The following is a 20,892-nucleotide window of genomic DNA, read 5'->3' as shown; positions in this document are numbered from 1 at the left end:
TCACTGCTCAGTACCAGAAGCCAGACTGTCAGGAAGTAGGGCTGTGCTGAAAGAGAAAAGTCCCTAAAGCCAACCATGGTGCCAGTCTGCATGCCTTTACTAACAGCCCTTTAGCATATTTGTCAACAAAGCCGTCTACTGAGAAGTTAATTCCTACATTCAGGTTTATGTTTAGGAACGCTTCTCCAGGAGCGAGGTATTCCTTTACTCCTGATCAGCATCTGTACGCCTTTCTCTAAATTTCATTACACTGATCTTTATGGGGAACAGGAAAAAGACCTATGGGAATTCCTGATGGGACTTTTTGTCTAACAAGCTCTGTACCAAATAATGCCCTTGTAAGCTAAGAGCAGAAGACAGAAAACTATCAAATATAACCCCTTTGGAAAGCACCAAATCTCTTAAGAACATGTAAGAGCCCAGTTTCCTAAAGCAGTTGTTGGGCTGCCTGCCTGGCTCCCTTTCTCAGCACCCAGTCTGCCATGGTGGAGCAATGTAAACCATGCAAGCAGAATGCATAGAGGAAAATAAAAAGCATGGAAAGCATTCACTTCTATGTCACAGGAGACGGGATGCAACATCTACTGATGAGTAGCGATGCTTCAATAGAGGAGGAAAAAAAAAAAAGAGAATCTTATCCAGCAAAGACAAATTTGTAGCTGACTGTACAGCCTGTGGGTTTCATGGCCCAATCATTTCCAAATCCTTAGAAAACAAGGTAATGAAAACCTGTTTTCTTTTGGAACAATCTACTTTTTAAGAGAGATATTGTATTATAGCTCTCTACTGTGACAACCAGGGCCCTAGTTCACAGCACACCCAAATTAACCAAGCCTACTGTTGGCTTCAAGGAGTGGGCCTCATATAACCAGAAATCTCAAAGACAGACATCTTGTTGTTGTGAGGATTTTAAAGAGTTACCCTGCTCTGCATAGAATGGCTGCTTCAGACAGACCAGCTGCTGGATCTATCCTACTGTACTGGCTTTGTGTGGCAAGGTTTTGGTAGCAGGGGGGATTACAGGGGTGGCTTCTGTAAGAAGCTGCTGGAAGCTTCCCCTGTGTTTGACAGAGCCAATACCAGCCGGCTCTAAGACGGACCCGCTGCCAGCAAAGGCCGAGCCAATCAGCGATAGTGGTAACACCTCTGTGATAACATTTTTAAGAAGGAAAAAAAGTTGCTGGGATGGAAAACAGCAGCCGGAGAGAGGAGTGAGAACATGTAAGAGAAACAACCCTGCAGACACCAAGGTCAGTGCAGAAGGAGGGGGAGGAGATGCTCCAGGCGCCGGAGCGGAGATTCCCCTGCAGCCCGTGGGGAAGACCATGATGAGGCAGGCTGTCCCCCTGCAGTCCAGGGAGGTCCACAGTGGAGCAGATATCCACCTGCAGCCCGTGGAGGACCCCACGCCGGAGCAGGTGGGTTCCCGAAGGAGGCTGTGACCCCATGGGAAGCCCACGCTAGAGCAGGCTCCTGGAAGGACCTGCGGATCTGTGGAGAGGAGCCCACAGAGCAGGTTTTCTGGCAGGACTTGTGACCCCATGGGGGACCCACGCTGGAGCAGTGTGCTCCTGAAGGACTGCACACCGTGGAAAGGACCCATGCTGGAGAAGTTCATGGAGGACTGTCTCCCGTGGGAGGGACCCCATGCTGGAGCAGGGGAAGAGTGTGATGAGTCCTCCCCCTGAGGAGGATGAAGCGGCAGAAAATAACATGTGATGAACTGACCATAAACCCCATTCCCCGTCCCCCTGTGCCGCTGGGGGGGTTGGTAGAGAATCCGGGAGTGAAGTTGTGCCCGGGAAGAAGGGAAGGGTGGAGGGAAGGTGTTCTGAGATTTGGTTTTATTTCTCATTACCCTCCTCTGGTTGATTTGTAATAAATTGAGTTAATTTTCCCCAAGCTGAGTCTGTTTTGCCTGTGATGGTAATTGGTGAGTGATCTCTCCTGTCCTTATCTCAACCCACAAGCCCTTTGTTATATTTTCCCTCCCCTGTCCAGCTGAGGAGGGGGAGTGATAGAACAGCTTTGGTGGGCACCTGGCGTCCAGCCAGGGTCAACCCACCACACCTACACAGGAAAAAGGGGACATCTGAAGAGGCGGGGACGGAGAATATCTCTGCCAATAATGGGAGAAATCTGCTTTCTAAAGAAGATCACTTGAATGTACAACTGCAGCTTTCCAGGGATGCAAGAGAATTTCTTTCTTTTGTAAGTCATTGTCGTATCAAGGGATTTTTAAAATAAGCCATACGAATGTGTTAGGAGATTGGGATGTGTTCGTTGTCTAGTCTCTCTACTCTAAAAAGAGCTAATGGTGACATTGCATCTCCCTCTAGAATTGCAAATAATTGAAATGTGCTCTGCTAGGTGAACATTTAGAGTTAACTAAGTAATAGTGGGCTTGAACCCTTGGCTGCCATAAATCAGTGTCACTTCACTGACTTCAGAGGAGCTGGTGATTGACACTGCCTGAGAACTTCGCCTGATCATGGTTGTGGTTAGTACCTTTCCAGAGAGAGCACTTTTTCATTTACTGTGCTTCTTGGTTGGGAGGTGACTTGACTGTTGTTCTCCTTTCCCCTCCAGCTCAGCCTTCTGCCTAATATTTCAAAAAGGTTTGATGAGGCTCAGCTCAGTGGAAAAATGAACCATTTGAAATAAAAGCTGTCTTTTGTCTAACTACAGTCACAGGGCAGGACAAAAGACACCTGAGAAACAGGTTTTGCACTATAAACCTTCAATTCTCTGCTACAGCTGAATCAAACATATGAGAGACCAGAGTTTTGATCTTGTATCTGGCCAAACTTAGAGTAGCCATGAAATATGCAATTATTGCTTTTGATATAGCACTGGGTATAACTGTGGGAATGAGAAACAGTGTTCTAGTGCAGCTGATTGTATATGCCTTCCAAACCATAAGGACATCAATTTAAGGTGCTCACATTGATGGAGCACTCTACAACCCCTTATTAAGATTCTTGCCAACTCCTGTAGCAGTTTTCCCCTGCAGAGTAAATTTCATGGAATTTTTTAGCCTGCCTTTTCTTTATACCTACAGTGTAGGTGCCAAACACAACACCATAAACCATCACTTCATGGTTCTGCAGTAGTTCTCAAAGGTCAGTGGCAAAAAAAGGATGAGCTCATTTTCAGCCTACTGATCAATGCTACACAAGTGATCCGAGTCCTGTGAACCATGTGTTGGAGCTGTCTTGTAACTTTGAATTTATTGGGAGTTTCCAGTTGCCCTCATAAACCTTCTCTACTAATTCACTTTTCCTTAGGACCAGAGGGCTGTGCCCTGCATTTGGCTTATACTGTCTATATCGTGTTTATCTGGACAAAAAAAGCATGTTCATGGTGCTGATGTTTTCTTTTCACTGAACACACCAGAGACAGATCTATCAGCCTTCAAGCATATGAAACATAGAGCCATCTAATAAGAACATGTCTTGCCTGAAGTCCTAGACCTTTATGGTCTCATACACTGAGCTTCAAACAACTTGCCCTTTGCTCTCTCCCCAAGTACTTGCATTTGCAAATTGATAATGTCTCTTTCCTGTCCTCTCATTAGTGGGTACTGCTCTCCCCAGTGCCCCAGTATCAGAAGATTTTGCCGACTTGTCACTTATTTGAAGGTTCTGTAGGAAAATGACTACACTTGTTTTTAAACCTCATCGTGGATTTTCACAAGCCTCTTTCATTGTGTCTTTCCCCTCTCTCATTCTCTTTGTACCTATTTTACTTAGCAGAGCATTGCATTCTCTCAGTGTTTGCTGCTGCTGGAACAAACATTTTGGCTATCGTTGTCTGCTGTGTTTTTCCATCTCTCTGGTTCTCATTTCAGATCATGGCTGCTTAAAACATTACCCTTTCCTTTTCTTACACTTCCCAGTTTTTCTTCAAGTTGCAGTCCCTCGTGCAGTGGCCCAGCAAATCTCTGTGCTGGATGAACCTAATAGAAAGGTTCCTTCAAAGGGTAATGTTTTCAGGTTACTGCAGCTGCCCATTAACTGAAGCAATCAAAGCTCACACCGTTTAGGTCAGAAAAGCTCTAAATCTGACCTACTCAGGTAATTTGCGTGACATGATCCATATGAGATCCCACAGTAAGCTTGTTGGTCAAGTGGCTGAATATAACACTACCACCCTCCAGTCGACCCTGGGGTTTTACTGTTGGAAGCCTTCAAAGGTGACACAACAATACCAAGCTCCTAGTCTTTTCACAATAGGGACAACTCAGCAGGCTCTTTGCTGTCTGACTCATTGGGGAAAAGTTCTCACAAGCCTCCGAAAGTTTACTGTAGAGCATCAGGACCAAGAGCATCACAGTGAAATGGGAGGCTGCTTTCATATCTGTTATTTAATTCTGAAATAACTGCATTATCTAACATTTTTTTAAAAATGGGGACATGTGTTTTAACGAAGAATTCATGCTCTGAACTGAAGGAAAGTGTTGTGGTATTGCATTGTGCTGCTCTATCATTCCCATGACAAATAGCACGGATCCGTTAGTGACCTACATGGACTCATTTAGATGCAAACACATCAATACTCCTGAAAAGCTGCCCTGCTTTGAGGAAGAACAAGTTCCAAATATTGCTGAATGGAATTCAGTCTCAGAGCAGTAATTACTGATTGTAATTTTGGAGTAAATGCAGTAATTAATTATTGTCATTTTCCATCAGTGCATTATATTCTGTGCCAATCTTAGACTAACTACAACAGTTAACAAATGGGATTTTGCATGCTCTGGCATGGAAACTGTGGTTTATAGGACAGGCATGAGAATTTTACCATAATAAAGTTATTTGTAATTTAAATGGGCAGACAGGTTAAAAATGATCAGCCAGAAAATAAAAGGGTTTCCCTGTCAGTTTTTCAGATACCTTCAGTAATTCTGTTTCAGCCTCCCCCAGTAACATTCACTTCCATTCTCTCATGTACAAGCACAACAGTGCAAAGTTTGGATTGCAAACACAGTGAGGGACATTTAATTTAATCACAGTTGTCAGTGGAAATTAAAAGCAAAAGTAATCCAAAGAAAAGAAAAAAAATTGGCTGACCTGATGTTTTTGCAGTACCTAAACATACTTTCCCAAACAAAGCCTATCTGAGAGGCATAAGCAACCAAAAATTCAGTAAAAAATACACTTTCATTAGACTTTGCATTGAAGTGATCTGAAATGACAAGCAACAGCCAGAAATTTTCCATTCACATCTTTTTGTTTATCGGCATTTAGAATTTTGTTTGTTTTATTTTTGGCTAATAATGTCTGCTTACTTTAAAATGAGGTGTTTGGGATTTTTCCTCTTATCAGAGCACAGAAAAAGGAAAACGGAAAGTTTTCCAGTTTGGTAATCTATACGTTCCAATGAATAATAAAAAAAAAGATATTTCCTGTGGGAAAAAAATATCACCTATTCCAAGCAGCTGCAAAAACAAGCATCTCACATCTTCTACAATAAAACACATAAGCACATGTTCAAGAAGCTGTGAAGGAGAACCTGAACATCTTTCTTTTTTTTTGTATTTGAGTTTTGGCCTATGTTACTTCCCTGGCATTTTGCAGAAGAAGGTTGCCTGGACAGTGCATTTTTTTAATATTTTGCCACTACTCTTAGGAGCAGAGCTAAAAAAAAAAAATCTTACTATTGATCTTTTTTTCATTCTTCTGCTTCACTTTTGCCTCAGTCAGGTTGTGTCACTCACACTCACTTTGTCTCACTCAAGTTCATGCCAGTCAGTGCTCCAGATTAGTTCCACCCAAACGCCTCTCAGTCGTTACCTTTAAATAAAACTTCAACAGCAGAGTATCTATCTGAGGTGGTAAATAACACTTTGCTAATGATCAGTCACTACAATGAAGCCACAGAAGGGGAATGGACAGGATTTGCACTGTTTTATAAGTTTAAAAAAGTGCATCCAGAATTAAAATTGAATGAAGATCTTTCTTTCTTGGTTAGGAAAAAACACTCTGGTGGATTACATCAAACTGGGTGCTGCTTGTGTTTCTTGTTGGCAGCTTCTTATTTTGGGAAAGGAGTTCAATAATACAAAGCTCTTCCTTAGAAAAATCCCAATTAAAAAGTTTCTTGAGCATCCTCTTGAAGCATATGAGTAATTGCCCTGATGTCAATATGGTTATGCACATGCTTCATATTGGAATTAAGGGCCCTGAAGAGCTGCAACCACAGTAAAACTAGATAAAAAACATACAGGAGTTATTGTGTTTCTGCCAGTTAAGGGAGCTGCCTGCTCTCAAGCTTTGCAATAGCTATCTGTGCCATACCCATGGGCCTAGCTGGCTTCTGTTCTAGTGTTTTTAGGAAACTTTTTGTTGCAGTAATGACACTGTCTACTGAGTGGGCAAGTCAGAGACTTCCAATGGTATTTTGGAGGCTGACTGGAAGTTGCACATCAAACCAGCCATGGGGGTACAATAACACTGTGCTGAGCCAAGAACAACTGACCTATCTCTAAGTAAGGCTTATTACTGAGGGCTTAGCCCTGTGCTGATTGCTATTGCGCAGCCCTGGCGGGAAGCTGACTTGTGACCATGGTGACTAAAAATCGTGTCTGCTTCTAGGGTGCTGGTATGGGTGTTTCCAAGCACTGGAAAGCAGATGAGCTGAAGAAAGAGCTGGAACTAAGCCCTTCTGAGATTCTGGGTATCTTTGCTATCACCAAGTGTCTTCTCCAGTCTAACCCGGCATGGTACTCCCTGTGCTAAATCGGATCCTTCCCTGGGATAAGCTCTTTCAGTTTCCTCCTGTGGCCACATGCAGTTAGCCAATTCCTTTTGTTAGGTGCAAAAAACCACACACAAAACTTTTTTCCTGGAGAACTCTCTCCTGCTAAAAGATGGGTATATCTTCAGCTCCTGTAATGGACTCACCAAGGTAGGAGTCTACAAGAGAATAAGGACCTCTGAGCTGCATTTATTCCATTTTGATAGGGACATTCTGTACCTGTAATGAAGGCTCCTTTAAGCAGAGGATGGAAGTGATCTGGTGGTAACAACTGAACTGATTTTGTTAGACATCAGAGCATTAAAATTGAAGTAAAAGCCAGGAAGGCTAAAGGACTTCCTATTTAGAGGCAACAGTTCAAGACTGTTCTGCTTTGCAGAAGCAAAGGAAAAAATGCTCTAAGAGATATGGATTTTTTTTGCCATTTTACCAGCTGATTCCTTTTTATATAATTTGTTAGGAAAAAAACCAACCCAAACAGCAAATCTTAGTCCTACTGCTGAGTAATCTTTTTATAGGAAACAAGCTGAGACCTCAGTATCAGCCTGATTGTGAAAAGATAGAGGCAGAGCACTTCATAATAATCCATGATAATGAAAACACCATAGACTCATATCAGTGAATCCTTAACAACACAGGTGTCTACAGCCCTGCACTTTCTTACATGACCATAAGACAAAGAGCATATCCTCAGTGATCACAGCTATGCTAGGATATAAAGCTATTGCTTGGTGCCAAACTAGGGAGACACTTGTGTTCTTCGATTCCTTTGCAGGTGTTATTGAAAAATCTCCCTGACAAAGACAGTCCCTGCTTTAACAAAATTGCATGCATGCATCGCCCACTCTCCCCCAGGAAAACCTGCAGTAAAAAGCCAGTGTGATGAAGCAAAAAGCATTTGGATATGGAAACATATTTTGGTTTCAAGCTTCCAAGGGGCCTTGTCACAAGGAAGGAAAAGAAAAGAGGTATTTGAAGAGGGAAAATGCATTGACAGTTGTCTTCATATAGTTACATACAAAGGAGAGTTTAAACTATGGAGGCTCTATCTTGCAGATGCACCTAATGTTTATTGAAAGGTTTCTTAATCAACTTCATGTTGTCTTCAGTGCATCACCTCTTTCAAAGACATTTTGATCCCATTCCTTAATTCTCAGTGGAAAGGATACTGCTCTGAAGACCGGAACAATACATTTTTCAAAGATATTAGAGATACCAGTGAAAAATTAGAATACTTCATAGTTCTTTGGGAAGGCTGAATATAGGGATTTCCTGCCTGTACCTTAGATGGGTCAAAAAAGGTCTGAATCAAAATCACTGAATCTTAGACATTACGGCTATAATGGCCTAGAAAGGTCACCTAACCTGTCTTTCTGTCACTAATTTGGGAGTGTAAATTCCTTGTTGCAGTTTAGGGCCACTCTGGGTGCTGGCTTGATTGGGAAATCTCTGGTGTGGAACAGTTTTAACAACAGGGAGACTTTCCTGTCTCTGTAAAAAACACATACAGTTTTATATTTCTGTTTCTCAAAGAATTAGCTAATGGAAAACACAGCCAGTGGTGGAAAATATTTCCATTTCTTTGGAAACATCTCTATTTTTGTTATTGGTGATAGGCTGGGATTCCAATGAAACCAGCTGCTGCTTCTGATATTTTTGACACTGTTACATGTATTAGAAGTTCCCTTGGAGCATCAAGCTGTCTCCTTTCCAACAACACAAAGTACATGACTAACAATGAGATCCTCATTGAGATTTGTCTAGGTCCTCACTGAAACAAAGCTTCTTTGGCTTTGGTTGGGTTTTATCTACACACAGAACTTAACAGTAACTGAGCAAGAAGTCAGCATGGATCCTTCTATTAATTTCTTGGGCTTGGGAAAAAGAAATTAGGGGTTATTTAGTTGTCAGGGAGACATATTTACATATAGTTATTATGCTGGGATGAAATTGGATACAGACCATACCACATGAAGAATGCTTTGAAACATTTGTAAGATACAGCTATTGAGACAGACACTGTCCCAGTCCAGTCACCTGGGATTAAACTGCAGCCCAGTCCCATCTCTTAATTGCAGATTTTCTTCAGCCACCAGAAATGCTCTCTGGCTGAGCAAAGGGAATCGGGACAGCTGCTGCCTCTCCTGTACTGACCAGGAAGACTTTCTAGACATCCAGGATGCCCCTGGGGTGGGGAACTTGGCTCATCCCTTGTTAAGCATCCTTCCACCTCTTTTTCTAAAGAGACACACACAAACGGTTCCTGGTTTATGTGTGGGTGTGTATTTGTGCAGGGTTGCTCTAGCCAGAGGCCTAAGTGAAAAAGGCAGAAGCTAGAGAGTTGCAGAGCTGAATCTTTTTGAGGGTCTACAACACAAAGAGAGGCTACAACCACAGCTGACACCCCCTTCCCCATGCAGTTACCTGTGTTAGTGCTTTGTATCCAGCGGTTCCCACAACCCTTCAGTAGGGACGATTAGCATCCTTTGGCCTCTTCAGCTGCACCTTCAGCCTCTTCATGCCAATCTGGAAGCCATTCATAGCCTGGATAGCAGCTTGGGCACTGGCAGGATTGTCAAAACTCACAAAACCTGTCAAAACATGAGGCAAGGCAGGGGGCTTAATGAGCTGAAGGGGGCCAACGTACATACATGCAACGACCACTGAGAATGAACATGGGGAAGGGGTAAGGGTGGTGGGTGGGAGGGAGTGAGCAGGTAGGAGGGTGGGCAGGAGAGTGAGGAGAGGATGGGTGCCAATCGTGGACAAAGGGTAGGAGGGGTTGTTACAGGTCAGTGTCCGAGGGCGCAGTGCCTGCTCTGAGTGCCTGTTTGGACACAAGATTATGTGAAGCACAGAGATCCAAATGTTGGTGCCACAGTACCAGCACACAGAAGATTTGGATCACCTTTGAGTTGGGTGTCAGCAGATGTGATGCATGGTCTCAAGGCACTCTGTCTTGCTCTTTTTCCCTCCATCATGACTGGGGTAAATCGCTAGGCCCTCCACTCACCAGCATAACATTTCCTTTGCCTTCCAATATTCATGGCGAAGGGAACCTGATATACCTACTGCTACTTCCTTATTATGGCAATATAAGTAAAATGTGAATTTAAGAAGTTTTCCATTATGGTATTCATTGGTATGAATAGTTTGATTGTTGGCCACTTAATATGTGGAGCTTTATTAACTGGCAATTTCTGCAGACTTTATGTTGGCTCTGCAGTTGAGAAAGATGAACACTAGTGCTTTCCTAACACAGCTTCCATAAGTAGTTTCATACATTGCCAGCAAACCATCCAATCAGCCATGGAGTGCATCCAGCAATAGAAACACCTATAGTGACAGAATATTGTATCTGCATGTCAGCTAAAAATGACATTCTTTGTCTCAATGAAACACTTGCTCTCTGTGAATCAGAAGAGCCAAGATAGGTCAGAACCACACAGGATGCAATGCATCTAACACATTCAGCTTTGGGGAGGGTTTTTGGTGTGAGTTTATTTTTTTTCTTCTTTTTTTGTTAGCTCCAGGAAAAGGCCTCATTTGCCCAGACTGTATATGACTTTACCTGAAGTGACCATGGGTCTGAGATATTAGTGAGGCAGGGGGCCATCACATTGTATAAGAATTGCCTCTGCTACCTTTGCCAGAAATGTCCCTGTGTGCCAGCAACATTTCTGAGCACAAACCCTGGGTAAGACTAGCCTGGACCAGTCTGCACTCCAGACAAAGCCATTTGTTTTCCCACCCCCTGCAAAGCTCTGGCAGCACAAATCAACCCTAGGAACCCAGTGCCTCTCAACAGACAGGCTGAAATGAAAAGGCAGTTTGAGCACCCCTCAAAAAGTTAATGCTGAGCATTTGCTGCCAGGTATACACCTGCTCCTGACAACAGTACCACGCATGGCTTACAGCCTTGGGCTGTACTGTGAATGCATTCAGCAGCACCTCTTCCCTGGTCTAGTTCCTCCTCGAAAGCAAGTCTCCCAGATGACACAGGGTGGCTTGCATTTGAAAAAGACACACATACACATGCATGCAAGCACACCTTCTCACTCTTGCATTAAAGCTGTACTCCCTGCCTTTGGCTAATAACGTAAGTTTATGAGAGGTCATAAACCTATGGTCTTAGCCTCAAAGTGAGACAACAGGTTTACTGAGTATGGCAGATGTGGTTTTAAGAGGGAGCCCATGGAATAAACAAGTATCCCTCGTCTTGCTCCCCTCTTGAAGCCAAGGCTCCAAGTAACTGGCTTTCCATGCAGTTTTCCTGCCAACCAGCTGGATGAGGAGGTACCAACACTGCAGCTCTGAAGATGTGAGCAAAAGTGTTGCTCAAGCCTCAGAGCAGTCATCAATCTCTAGACAGAAAGCTGGAGAGTTATGGTGAGTAATGAGCTGGGGTATTATTCAATGGCAATGGGTCTGCTTTTGCAGTCACTTATTAGCCAGTAAGCACCTGCTAATGTTCCCAGTTTACATTTGACTACTTGAATAATCTATCAGTCAACAATGATGTCCTATGATTTGATCTCAGCAAAGGAACACACTAAACACCTCCTGATTTCACCTGAGTTGATTCAGTCTTTAAATAGTGCTGGAAGCTTCCTTGGAAATGCTTTACTTGATCTTCAACTTGAAATTTGCTGTCTAGCTACCTCACATCTTTGAATATAGGATGTAGTGAAAGCCAGTTCTTTTTAAAATCACCTCTGGATTGCTAATACTCCTGTTCAAGACCCATCAGCTACATGTATAACAGTAAACTAAAACTGTGCCAGGGAAGTTCAGAGAAACTGGAACCCAATCATCTGTACCACTGAGTTTTTAGAAAGGTCCTTCACATAGTTTTGGCTCGTGCCTAACTCCGAACAATTCCTGGACAAAGTCTGAGTATTAGCACAGAACAGAGGCTGTTTTCAGTATTTGGCTTGGATGTGGCCATGATATTCTAGAAAGTAAGCAAATTTAATAGTTTGGATGTGGGCCATTCTGTGCCAGCTGGCCCCAGTGCTAGGGGAAAGTGCCAGGTATATTTACTTTATTACTATATACACAGCTAGAAAATATCAAAGCTGAGTTGGCTGCAGCTGGATAATTGCTTATATCATGTCTTTAGAGAACCTAGCTTGCCTGGGAACTTTGATTTTTCTACTCTTTTAACTGGTCCTGTTGCAATGTACCTCCTACTGAATAAACGTGCACATCTAGAGTGTATCTACACGTGCATCCGTTTGTGAGCAAATCATCTTGGGAACCTAAAATAATCAGTGGAGGTCTAGCCAATATAGTCAGTGGAGTGTAGGACATGATTTCTCTCTTTTTTCATGACACTCTTAGCTGTGCTCAAATGAATCAAGTCCCACTGGCTGTGTAGTAGGGTCCAGTGCTGACTGCAATGAAGGCATATACCTAACTTAATTCAAGGTACCTCTATTGTGGGATTTACCTGGTTCCGTAGTTGGGACTGATATCTCAAGGTAAGATGTTGTTAACTGGCTAGTGCTTGGGTGAGTCACTCCCCAAAGTGATGTTAATTGCTGAATCAAACTCCTAATGCATGCAAATCCCACCAGAAATGCTGCCAAGTATGATGAACATCTACTATTTGTCTACTTTTGCCAAAACTAGACTTTTAGTTGGGAGATAAGCTCTGATGCTGGGATGCTGAAACAGTTGTACCTCTGCAAGAACCTTGCCTTTAGATAAGTTCACAAAGCTACACTAGTTTTTATCATCACTTTGCTTTCGAGATGGAATTCTAATGCCATTTCCTCATTCTGTGCAAAGCTGTAAATAATATAGCATTTTAACAAATTGGACTAATAAGAGAGATTAGAAGTGCATTTGGTCACTATATTTAATTTAGACCAGATAATGAAATTGGGCGATATACTCTGATGCTATAGGTATTTGTTGCCTACAGATTTGGACCAGATTTGATTTGTTTATTTTTTTCTCCTTATTTGTCCTGATATCCAAGGCTGTAATATAAAAAATCTCCACTGGCTAGCTGCTGGGGTTGGGATGGGGGGTGGAGTGAGAGGGCTGGGGAGAGAGGAGGAGGGAAAATGCCAATAATTGTGCATTTTCCATCTGAGCACTTCCTAGGGACAGAGCAGCTAATTCCTGTAGCTTCATTTCACTGTTTTAGTTTCAGGGGCTTGATACACTCAGAAGTTGTTGGTGTATTCAGCTCTTCCCCTTCCTGTTATTTATGTGGAGTTGTATTTCATATTGTTGAATGTATTTGGATGGACTCCATGTGAGAGACTGAATTGTTCTCTTGAGCTGTTTGTCTCAAAGATTGTTAGGTGTGAGAGACTGGACTGTCATCTCAAGCCATTCATCTCAGGAATTGTGAACTGCTTATCTCGAGCCCTTTGTCTCTGAGATGGCCTGTCTAAGCAGGACATTCCTCTGTCCATAAGGACAATTACTAGGCCACTGAGGCATCCAGGAGAGGAAATGGGCTGAAGCCGACAAGCATGCAAGAATGTGGAGGCTACCATTCTCATGGAAACTGTAGTCTTTGAGATAAGATACTGGTTTCTGGTGTTGATCACATGAAGGTCCTGTGATACACGAAACCTGCAGCGCATGAACAATACATATGTGCATGCATCATCGAAATATGCCCTATAAAAAACCATGGAGACAAGGCGTGGTGTGCACCCACCACCGAAGAACTGAAGACTGAGGACCAACGGGACACCACTGGATCCATGGTGGTGACTATCCTTGCAACTCTATCTTGACTGCTTGCTTGATTTCTGCCTTTTCTTCCATTCTATCCTATTGCTATTATTTTCTATTTTTGATAGTTTTGATAATAAAAGTTCTTTTGGGTATACGGATTTGACCTCGTTTGTGTCTTAATCTCGCTCTTGGGATCATATCGAAACCTTTCCCGACATTGGATCGGGACACTCCAAAAAGAAGAAAAGCTATGGCTTATCCTGAGACTTGAGATGTCACAGTGCTAATGGATATGCAGATAGATAGGCAAACAAGCTGTGCTAACAAGATCATATTCCTTTCTCTTTTCAGCTCAAATACATACTGGTAGATTATAATACTTTTTTGTTGTTACGTGCACTATTGGCAGTTAACCATCTTTGTTTCTCCATGTCAATATCAGCTGTGTTAATGGTGCTATGCCAGAATTAAACATATATGACTAGGAACAGAATGTATGTGCTGGGAAAATAGCTTAAATACTTGCTTTCTGAATGGCTTTAATGTTTGAGTTCATGACTATAGGGCTCAAAGCATGATGATAGTACTACAGTTTCTCAAGAAGCTATCTGTTTTTTGACCACCGCCCCTACATTGCCATGTACACTCTTGAAGGACAAAAGAGAAAGGGAGAGGTTAAAAAGCTTGAAGCTGTTTCTGTGCATCAGTTAATCATTAATCAGAGAAATATATGTTCTGGTCTGAAGACGGTTGGTAGGAGGACAGGATTTTGTGATAAATCTATTGGGGGGGGGGATGTTGGGGTTTTTTTTTTCTTTTTTTCCCAGGGATTGTGTAAAAAGGCTATTCTAATAAATGCTTTATCAAAGCAGCAAAGAATGAAGAAATCTACTAGGACTGCTGCTCAGGGTATCTAATCCTTCTGATTCTGCATAGCATCTTCCAGTAAGTTACTGACGTTGGAGTCCATGACTTCTGGCCTGCTCTTTTCATGCATGACTGTGTAGATGATTAGCAGGCAGAAACTGGGTTAGCATCTTGGAGGGTGCTTTGGTTTCTCCCCATTTCTTCCACAAAAAGACTTGGTAGTGGGGCATGGTGAGGGAGCTTCATACCCTTCTCATGATGCCAGCATGATCACCAATGGCTTTATGTAACTGGTATTACCCAAGGGCTGTTTTTCTGTATTAATCAGCTAAGATGATAAAGAAGGGAATTAGCTATGTATCTCAGAGTGCATTTGAAGACTGTTTTGCAACTGTAAACTTTTCATTCACAGTGAGTAGTGTCTCTGCATGGCCATGAATCAGTTTGTGCACTAAGTGCAGTCCTGAATGAGCACATCGTTAGATTCCCATGGATCTTTAATTGGTCTTTCTGAGTTTTCTGTTTCTCTTTGCATGCTGCAAGAATTAGCGGTATGTGCAAAACAGCCTTTTGACGATCTGCTACCAGGTTGGAATAACATGTTGCCTTTCTTCAGCAGAAGCTGTCATCTGGATGGAGCCCAATGCTTGGTAAGTACACTGAGCATCCCCTAAATCAGAAGTCAAGAACATAGTGAATGACAGGTCCAGATGCAAGCTTTTGATCCAGACTCCTGAACCAGGGGCAGATGGTCCTACAGCAGGTCCACTCATGTAACTAGGCAGGTCTCAGGCAATGGAAAGGAAAAGAGGAACCTCAAAGAAACAAATATTTAACTTGTCTTAAAACTAAGAAGAGTTATTTGATCTATGTTCCAGACACTTGCTGCACAAAACTACCATCTCAGAGACGTACTTCACAAGAGATTGCAATAAAAACAAATAGACATTGGTGCTTATTAGCTTTTTTAGGCCAGAGATACATTTTTCTGGTTCTGCCTGTGAGTGTCTTTGATTGCCATGATGGAATCTTTCTTGACACTTCTTGTTCCTCCAGTTACGGAAGTCACTGGCTAAGGAGAGGATCTCGTTCGTCTGAACTTTTCGCTCTTGTCATTCAAGCCATGTTCATCTCAATAGAGGGGAAATGAGAATAACAGAAGAGCAAGGATCTGCTTCTCAGCCTGTGGAAGGCAAATTCCCATGTGGTGAAAGAGAAGAAATGCTGTGCACGTCGGCTTGGTACTAGCACAGGAGAAGTCCAGGCCCCTTGCTTCCCTTGACTTCGAAGTGCTGCTACCCAGGACATGAGGGGGGCCAGACTACTAAGATGGAGGAAGCTGCAGAAAGCACTGGTGATTGGTTAGACCAGAGGCCCAGCTCCTTTCCTTGCCCCAAGCATTTGAGTTAGTAATTAAGGAATTAGCTATTAATATAATTGGTTATTAATATATTTGTCCCCTTAGCGCATGGCTTCATTGCTTTTGTTACTAAATAGTGAAGGGTGAGATCTAGGAGCATCAGGAAGACATTTTCTGCCAGGAAGTTAATGATAAAATGTTCAAATCACAGGAGTCTTCTCTGCAGGAAGGGTGCTGGAGAGGAGCTACTGCCCTTCTCCCCCCATCAGGGCCTGGCCATCTACCCCTCAGCACTTCCATGCTACTTCAGTCCATTTCATTCCTAAGACTGCTCAGTTTCTCTTTCTCCATGTTTATTAGTCTTATCAGAGAATGGAGGTTTTCCTTTAATTGCTTTGCAAGGTCTTTACCTTGCTATGTTCTTTATACAATGTACTAGCTGCTGTCTTGCAATTTTTTAGTGCTGTAAAGAATTTCAGGATACAATCTGTATGTAAGTAGCTCTATAATGTATGTGTGCATTGGAAGGTATTGTATTGTAAGGTGATTTATGGGTACTTGAATACTCAATAAAGGAGTACATTTGCAGATCAAGGGCATAGCACTTCAGCTGTTTTCCACTGTCTAATAGGGTTGGATGACTTTTTGGAATATTTAACCTTCCACTGATGTTTAATCATGTCCAATTGAGATCCATCTAGCCAGTCATCCATCCCATCCATCTACCCATTTTTTTTGATGTATGAACAGTCAGTAACTGATGGCTATGCTAAACAACTACTACTAAATATTTCACATCCGTGGGATCACATGATTGGAAACTCAGAATATTTGAAGAATTGGCTCAGAAATTTGCTGAACCATTAATGTTCATTTTAGAAAATTATGGAATATTAGAAAACCTTAAAAGTGTTCCAGAAAAAAAAATATCTATAATTAATTTTTAAGGATGTAAACTAGGTGACCTGGTAAACCTAGTTAATCTTTCATAAGCCTAAGTAAAATTATGAAAATTTTTATATGAGATGATACAGCAAAGAATTAAAAGGTGTACAATTAATGCTAATCATCATGTTTTCATGGAAAATAGCATCTATCAAATTAACCTGATTGCATTAAATTGCAAGTTTGGTTAATAAAGTAAGTTTTCATAGAGTGTACTTAAACTTTTCTAGAGTATTTGAGATAGCCCGTCTTCATAGAAAATGAAAGCAGCCCTTATCAAAGTTCTTAAAAATTGGATAATAGATAGACCACCAAAAAAAATTGTAAATTGTGACTTACAATATTGAGGTGTTTCTAGTAGGCTCCTCCAGGAGCATGCTGAAAGCTCTGTGCTATTCAATTTCTCTAACATTACCTGGAAGATGTCTAAAGTAATTACTGGAAAATTTGCCAATCATACAAAAATAGTGAAGTGGTAAATAATGACAGCAGTAAGTCATGTTGACCTGGGTCACTGCGTAGGCTGGACTCAGTTAAAGAAAGTTCATTTTAATCCAACCAAATGCAAAATTAAGTATCCCCAGGAAAAAGCAAGTGGGTCATACATAAAAAGAGGAAATCTTCACTAGCAAACAATGCTTCTAAGAAGACATGGGTGTCATGATAACAGCCAAATACATGAGTTCTCAGGATTATGTTGAAATACTCAAAGTCCCAAGACTCAATACAGTCTTGGGATGAAGCCAGTTGCTGGGGAATATACTCTAGAAGTAGCAAGGTGATGTTACCTCTGAGTATGGCTCAGGAAGGATCCTTACTGGAATTCTGCATTTAGTTCTGGTGATTTCTCTACAAAAAATAAGTTTTAAGAATTATTCAGAACTACAAGAATAATTCTGCATCTGAAAAAGTAGAGTTGCCACAGTTTATCGAAGAGAAGGTTAAACAGTCATCTGACCAGAGTCTATAAATAATTTCTAATAGAACTTTTTTTAATATAGGAAAAGAAAGAGCTTGATGATTTTGTCTGGATGGAAGCAGACATTTGACAAATTTAAAATGGAAATAAGACACTGAGTCTGCTTTTTTTTAAAAATAGTGAAGGTAATTAACTATTTTGGAACATCTTGTTTAGCAATAGGGGTGGAGCACCTATCAAATGAATTCTTGATTAAGAGATTTTTCTAAAAGGGATGCTACGACTCAAGCAGAAGGTCACATGAGCTGAGGTATCTGGCAAATGTTATTTCAGAGTTCAGTCCAAAGCATTAGAAGAGTCCCTTCTGATATCTGTCTGTCTATTGTTCATTTCACATTTCAGATATTTAAAAAATCAGTTCTTGCATACTAATCTGGCATGAACTGCAGTAACAGTCATGGTAGAGGTGACAATTGATGTTAATGCCATATAATAAATGGCCCCAAAGTGTGGGCTGCAGACCACTGAGACAGCTGACTGGTACTCGTTCTTCATCTTGCTTCCAGCTGAGAGAAACTGAACAGATGGGAAGGGGAGATTAAATGAAGAGTGAAAGTAGACAGCATGATTAACTTTCTCTAAAGGTCAGAACACCCAGTGCAGAAGGTAGCTTGAAACACACAAGCATCTTCCTTATGTCACCTTCCTGTCTTCCTGTGCATGAAACTACTTCTATACATTGAGGCGGTGTGAGCTGGAATGTGCAGAGAAGTGGTCCCTGTTACTGTGCATTGTCAGCTGGATGCTCTCCAGATAGTGCCTCAGAGAAACAGTATCTTCTCTGAAGAAGGTTGAGGGCTGTAGATGCTGACCCTGAATATGGTGGTTCAAGCCAAGAAGGACTTTTCTTCCTATGAGTCTTCTTTTTCACAATCTGTTTGGGGTTTTTTATACAGAAATTATTGTCATGATTCACACTGAAAGCACAAGGTTAAGATTCAAGATTAGACTAGAATTTGGACAGTTTAAAATACTGCAAGGTCAGATCTAGGGTTTTGACTCATAGATACAGCTGGAAGCAGGGCATCTGATTATGACCAACTTTTTCTAAAAAGACAAAAAGAAAAATTTGATATAGAAAACCACAACAGATTTCTCATCCTAAGAATGGAGCAAACACTAAAAACTTCTCTTTTTCCTGTTAACAGAGCTTGTCTAAAGGATGAGCAACTATTTGTCTGATGCTGTGGACTGTGGTTCTACCCATTCTGCTAAATAGGAGTTAAAGTCATCCAATGAATGGATGGAAGAAGTGAAGGATTCAGGCTTCAGACATTCTTTGGACACACCATGAATCAAATACTGGACCAGTATACATACATGTCTGCTGTGGACAAGAAGCATTGTGCTTCTTCTAATAGAAGCATAATGTTCCAACCCAGATGATGATGATCTTCCTCACAAGGAACAAACTAGCCAGTGAGGAATCATCCATAGATAAGTGAACGGTATTTGGTCTTTTTTTGAATGATGATTAGAACTGAAGCAATTTCCTAACTGCTTTCAGAAATGGAAGGAATTCTTCTTGACTTGCTTTCTGAGCCTTCCTTGTAAATGTTTGATGTCATGATGTGTCAATATAAGGTTTATGGGGAAAGTACATGGTTGGAAAAAGCAGATGAAGTTTTGAGGAGACAAGGTCCTCTGCCAGTGTAAAACCAGAAGCAAAGAGTGTGCTTAGTGTAGGTTTTACAGAAGTTATGAGTAGGAGCTAAGTAGGTGCTCAGTTAAGGATGCACTGAGAGTGTTGCTGAATCAAGATGAAAGCTATTTTTATATTTGTTTTGTTGGAGTTGTACAATATAAACAAGATGAAAATAATTACTGAAGTGACCACCAGCCATGTTACAATGCATTTCTTATCTTTATCTTAATTTCTTTGCTCCCAGGTTCTCTCTTGGATCTCACTCAATTTGTGGGTTCTTGATAAAGAAGCCATGTATGAACACTGCAGCTATTGAAATCACCAGTCATCCTTCTTGGTCTATAAGAGACAAGCATCATAAAAGGTGACCTTCTTTTTGATAATATTTCATAGTGGGGAAGTAAATTCCTTCCTGGGCTGATCAAGAAAAAAACAACCAGGAAAACCAATTAGGAAGGTGCACTGTGAATTGTACTAGTGACTATTTTTTAATCAGTTCTTTCATGTCCCAGGGAGTCTCTGAAATAGATCCATTCTTGGTGTAGCAATGTATAGAATCTCCCCACCTTGCCCCTGCTGATCATTGCTTAGACAGACAACTAACCATCTCTCTCCCCTTTATGTCACTGCACAGCTGATACCTCATTATGGGTAGGTTGGGGCAACCCAATAGATACAGAAAGACTTGAAGCTTCTCTTGTGGGACAGTCTGGAAGTTTCTGTTCAGAAGCCAGAAGTAGTGATGAATAGTTTTTGGCCATGCTTTTCAAACCAATAGTTTACTTTCTAATGAGGCCAGTGTGTGAAAACGAGCTAACAAAACTAAAATTTAAATCAACAGGGAAAAAAAATCCTCATATGCACTGAGTCATTGGGAAAGAAAAAGAAAAGAGGCAAAATCTCTTAATATCTAGACCAGGAGGTTGTGCACTTGCACTGAACTATGCTAGGTACCAAGAAGAGAAAGGAAAGAGTTATACAAATACATTTTAAGCTGGAAGATAACATACTGTTCCAGATCCAACCAGCTGTTACATCTGTGGTCCTTTCAATGTCAGACTTCTGTGTTTTCAACTACCTACAACGGACAGGGAAATGATCAGCTGGCTTCTTCTGTCATCAACATCAGTGGGAATGAAACGCCTTCATATTATAGTGTAGGTGATGGTAAATTCCTGTGGGTCTGCTAGTAGAACATTCACCATTAATTACCTTCAAAAAAGTATTCTGAATCCTGAAGATCTCTGTGAAGAGCCTTCTGCAGTCCCTCAGAAGAGTTACATTCAGTCTGTGGGATTTCAATCATATCATAGATTGACTAAAGCCTTATCTAATTCTGGCTTCTGGGCCCCCTGCCCAATGACCCGTCTGAACTCTTGATCCACCCTTGGGTGGGAGATGGGAATATAAGCTTGTTTTAATTACTGAAATAAGGGGAGTAGAAATATTGCTGGAAAACACATTTATGAAAATGCCTTTGAGTAGAAAAACTGAAGACCTGAGAAAGGCAGGATGGTTATTTATTAATAATTTGTACCGGGATCTTAATTTGACAGAATGGGGTAAAAATATGAGTCACCCCTAAAAAAACTGGCTCTTGCATTGACTCCTGAAATCAAGTAGCAAAAATTCTTCTCT

At 41.5% G+C, this 20,892-nt stretch overlaps 1 protein-coding gene across 11 annotated transcripts in view; it reads right to left on the bottom strand.

The window, feature by feature from the left end:
• CELF4 (CUGBP Elav-like family member 4) overlaps positions 1–20,892 on the bottom strand; it is a 730,638-nt gene that overhangs the window by 28,342 nt on the left and 681,404 nt on the right. For all 11 annotated transcript variants that reach the window (XM_069774870.1, XM_069774868.1, XM_069774865.1 and 8 more), the window contains exon 12: positions 9,181–9,347. In XM_069774870.1, the coding sequence (XP_069630971.1) occupies positions 9,220–9,347 (128 nt within the window). In that variant the 3' untranslated portion in view covers positions 9,181–9,219. The remainder of the gene's footprint in view (positions 1–9,180; positions 9,348–20,892) is intronic.

This window comes from Haliaeetus albicilla, chromosome W (genome assembly GCF_947461875.1).
Source record: "Haliaeetus albicilla chromosome W, bHalAlb1.1, whole genome shotgun sequence".
NCBI classification, from domain to species: Eukaryota; Metazoa; Chordata; class Aves; order Accipitriformes; family Accipitridae; genus Haliaeetus; species Haliaeetus albicilla.
The sequence above is the reverse complement of the archived record's forward strand: the minus strand, read 5'-3'. Positions and strand labels throughout refer to the sequence as shown.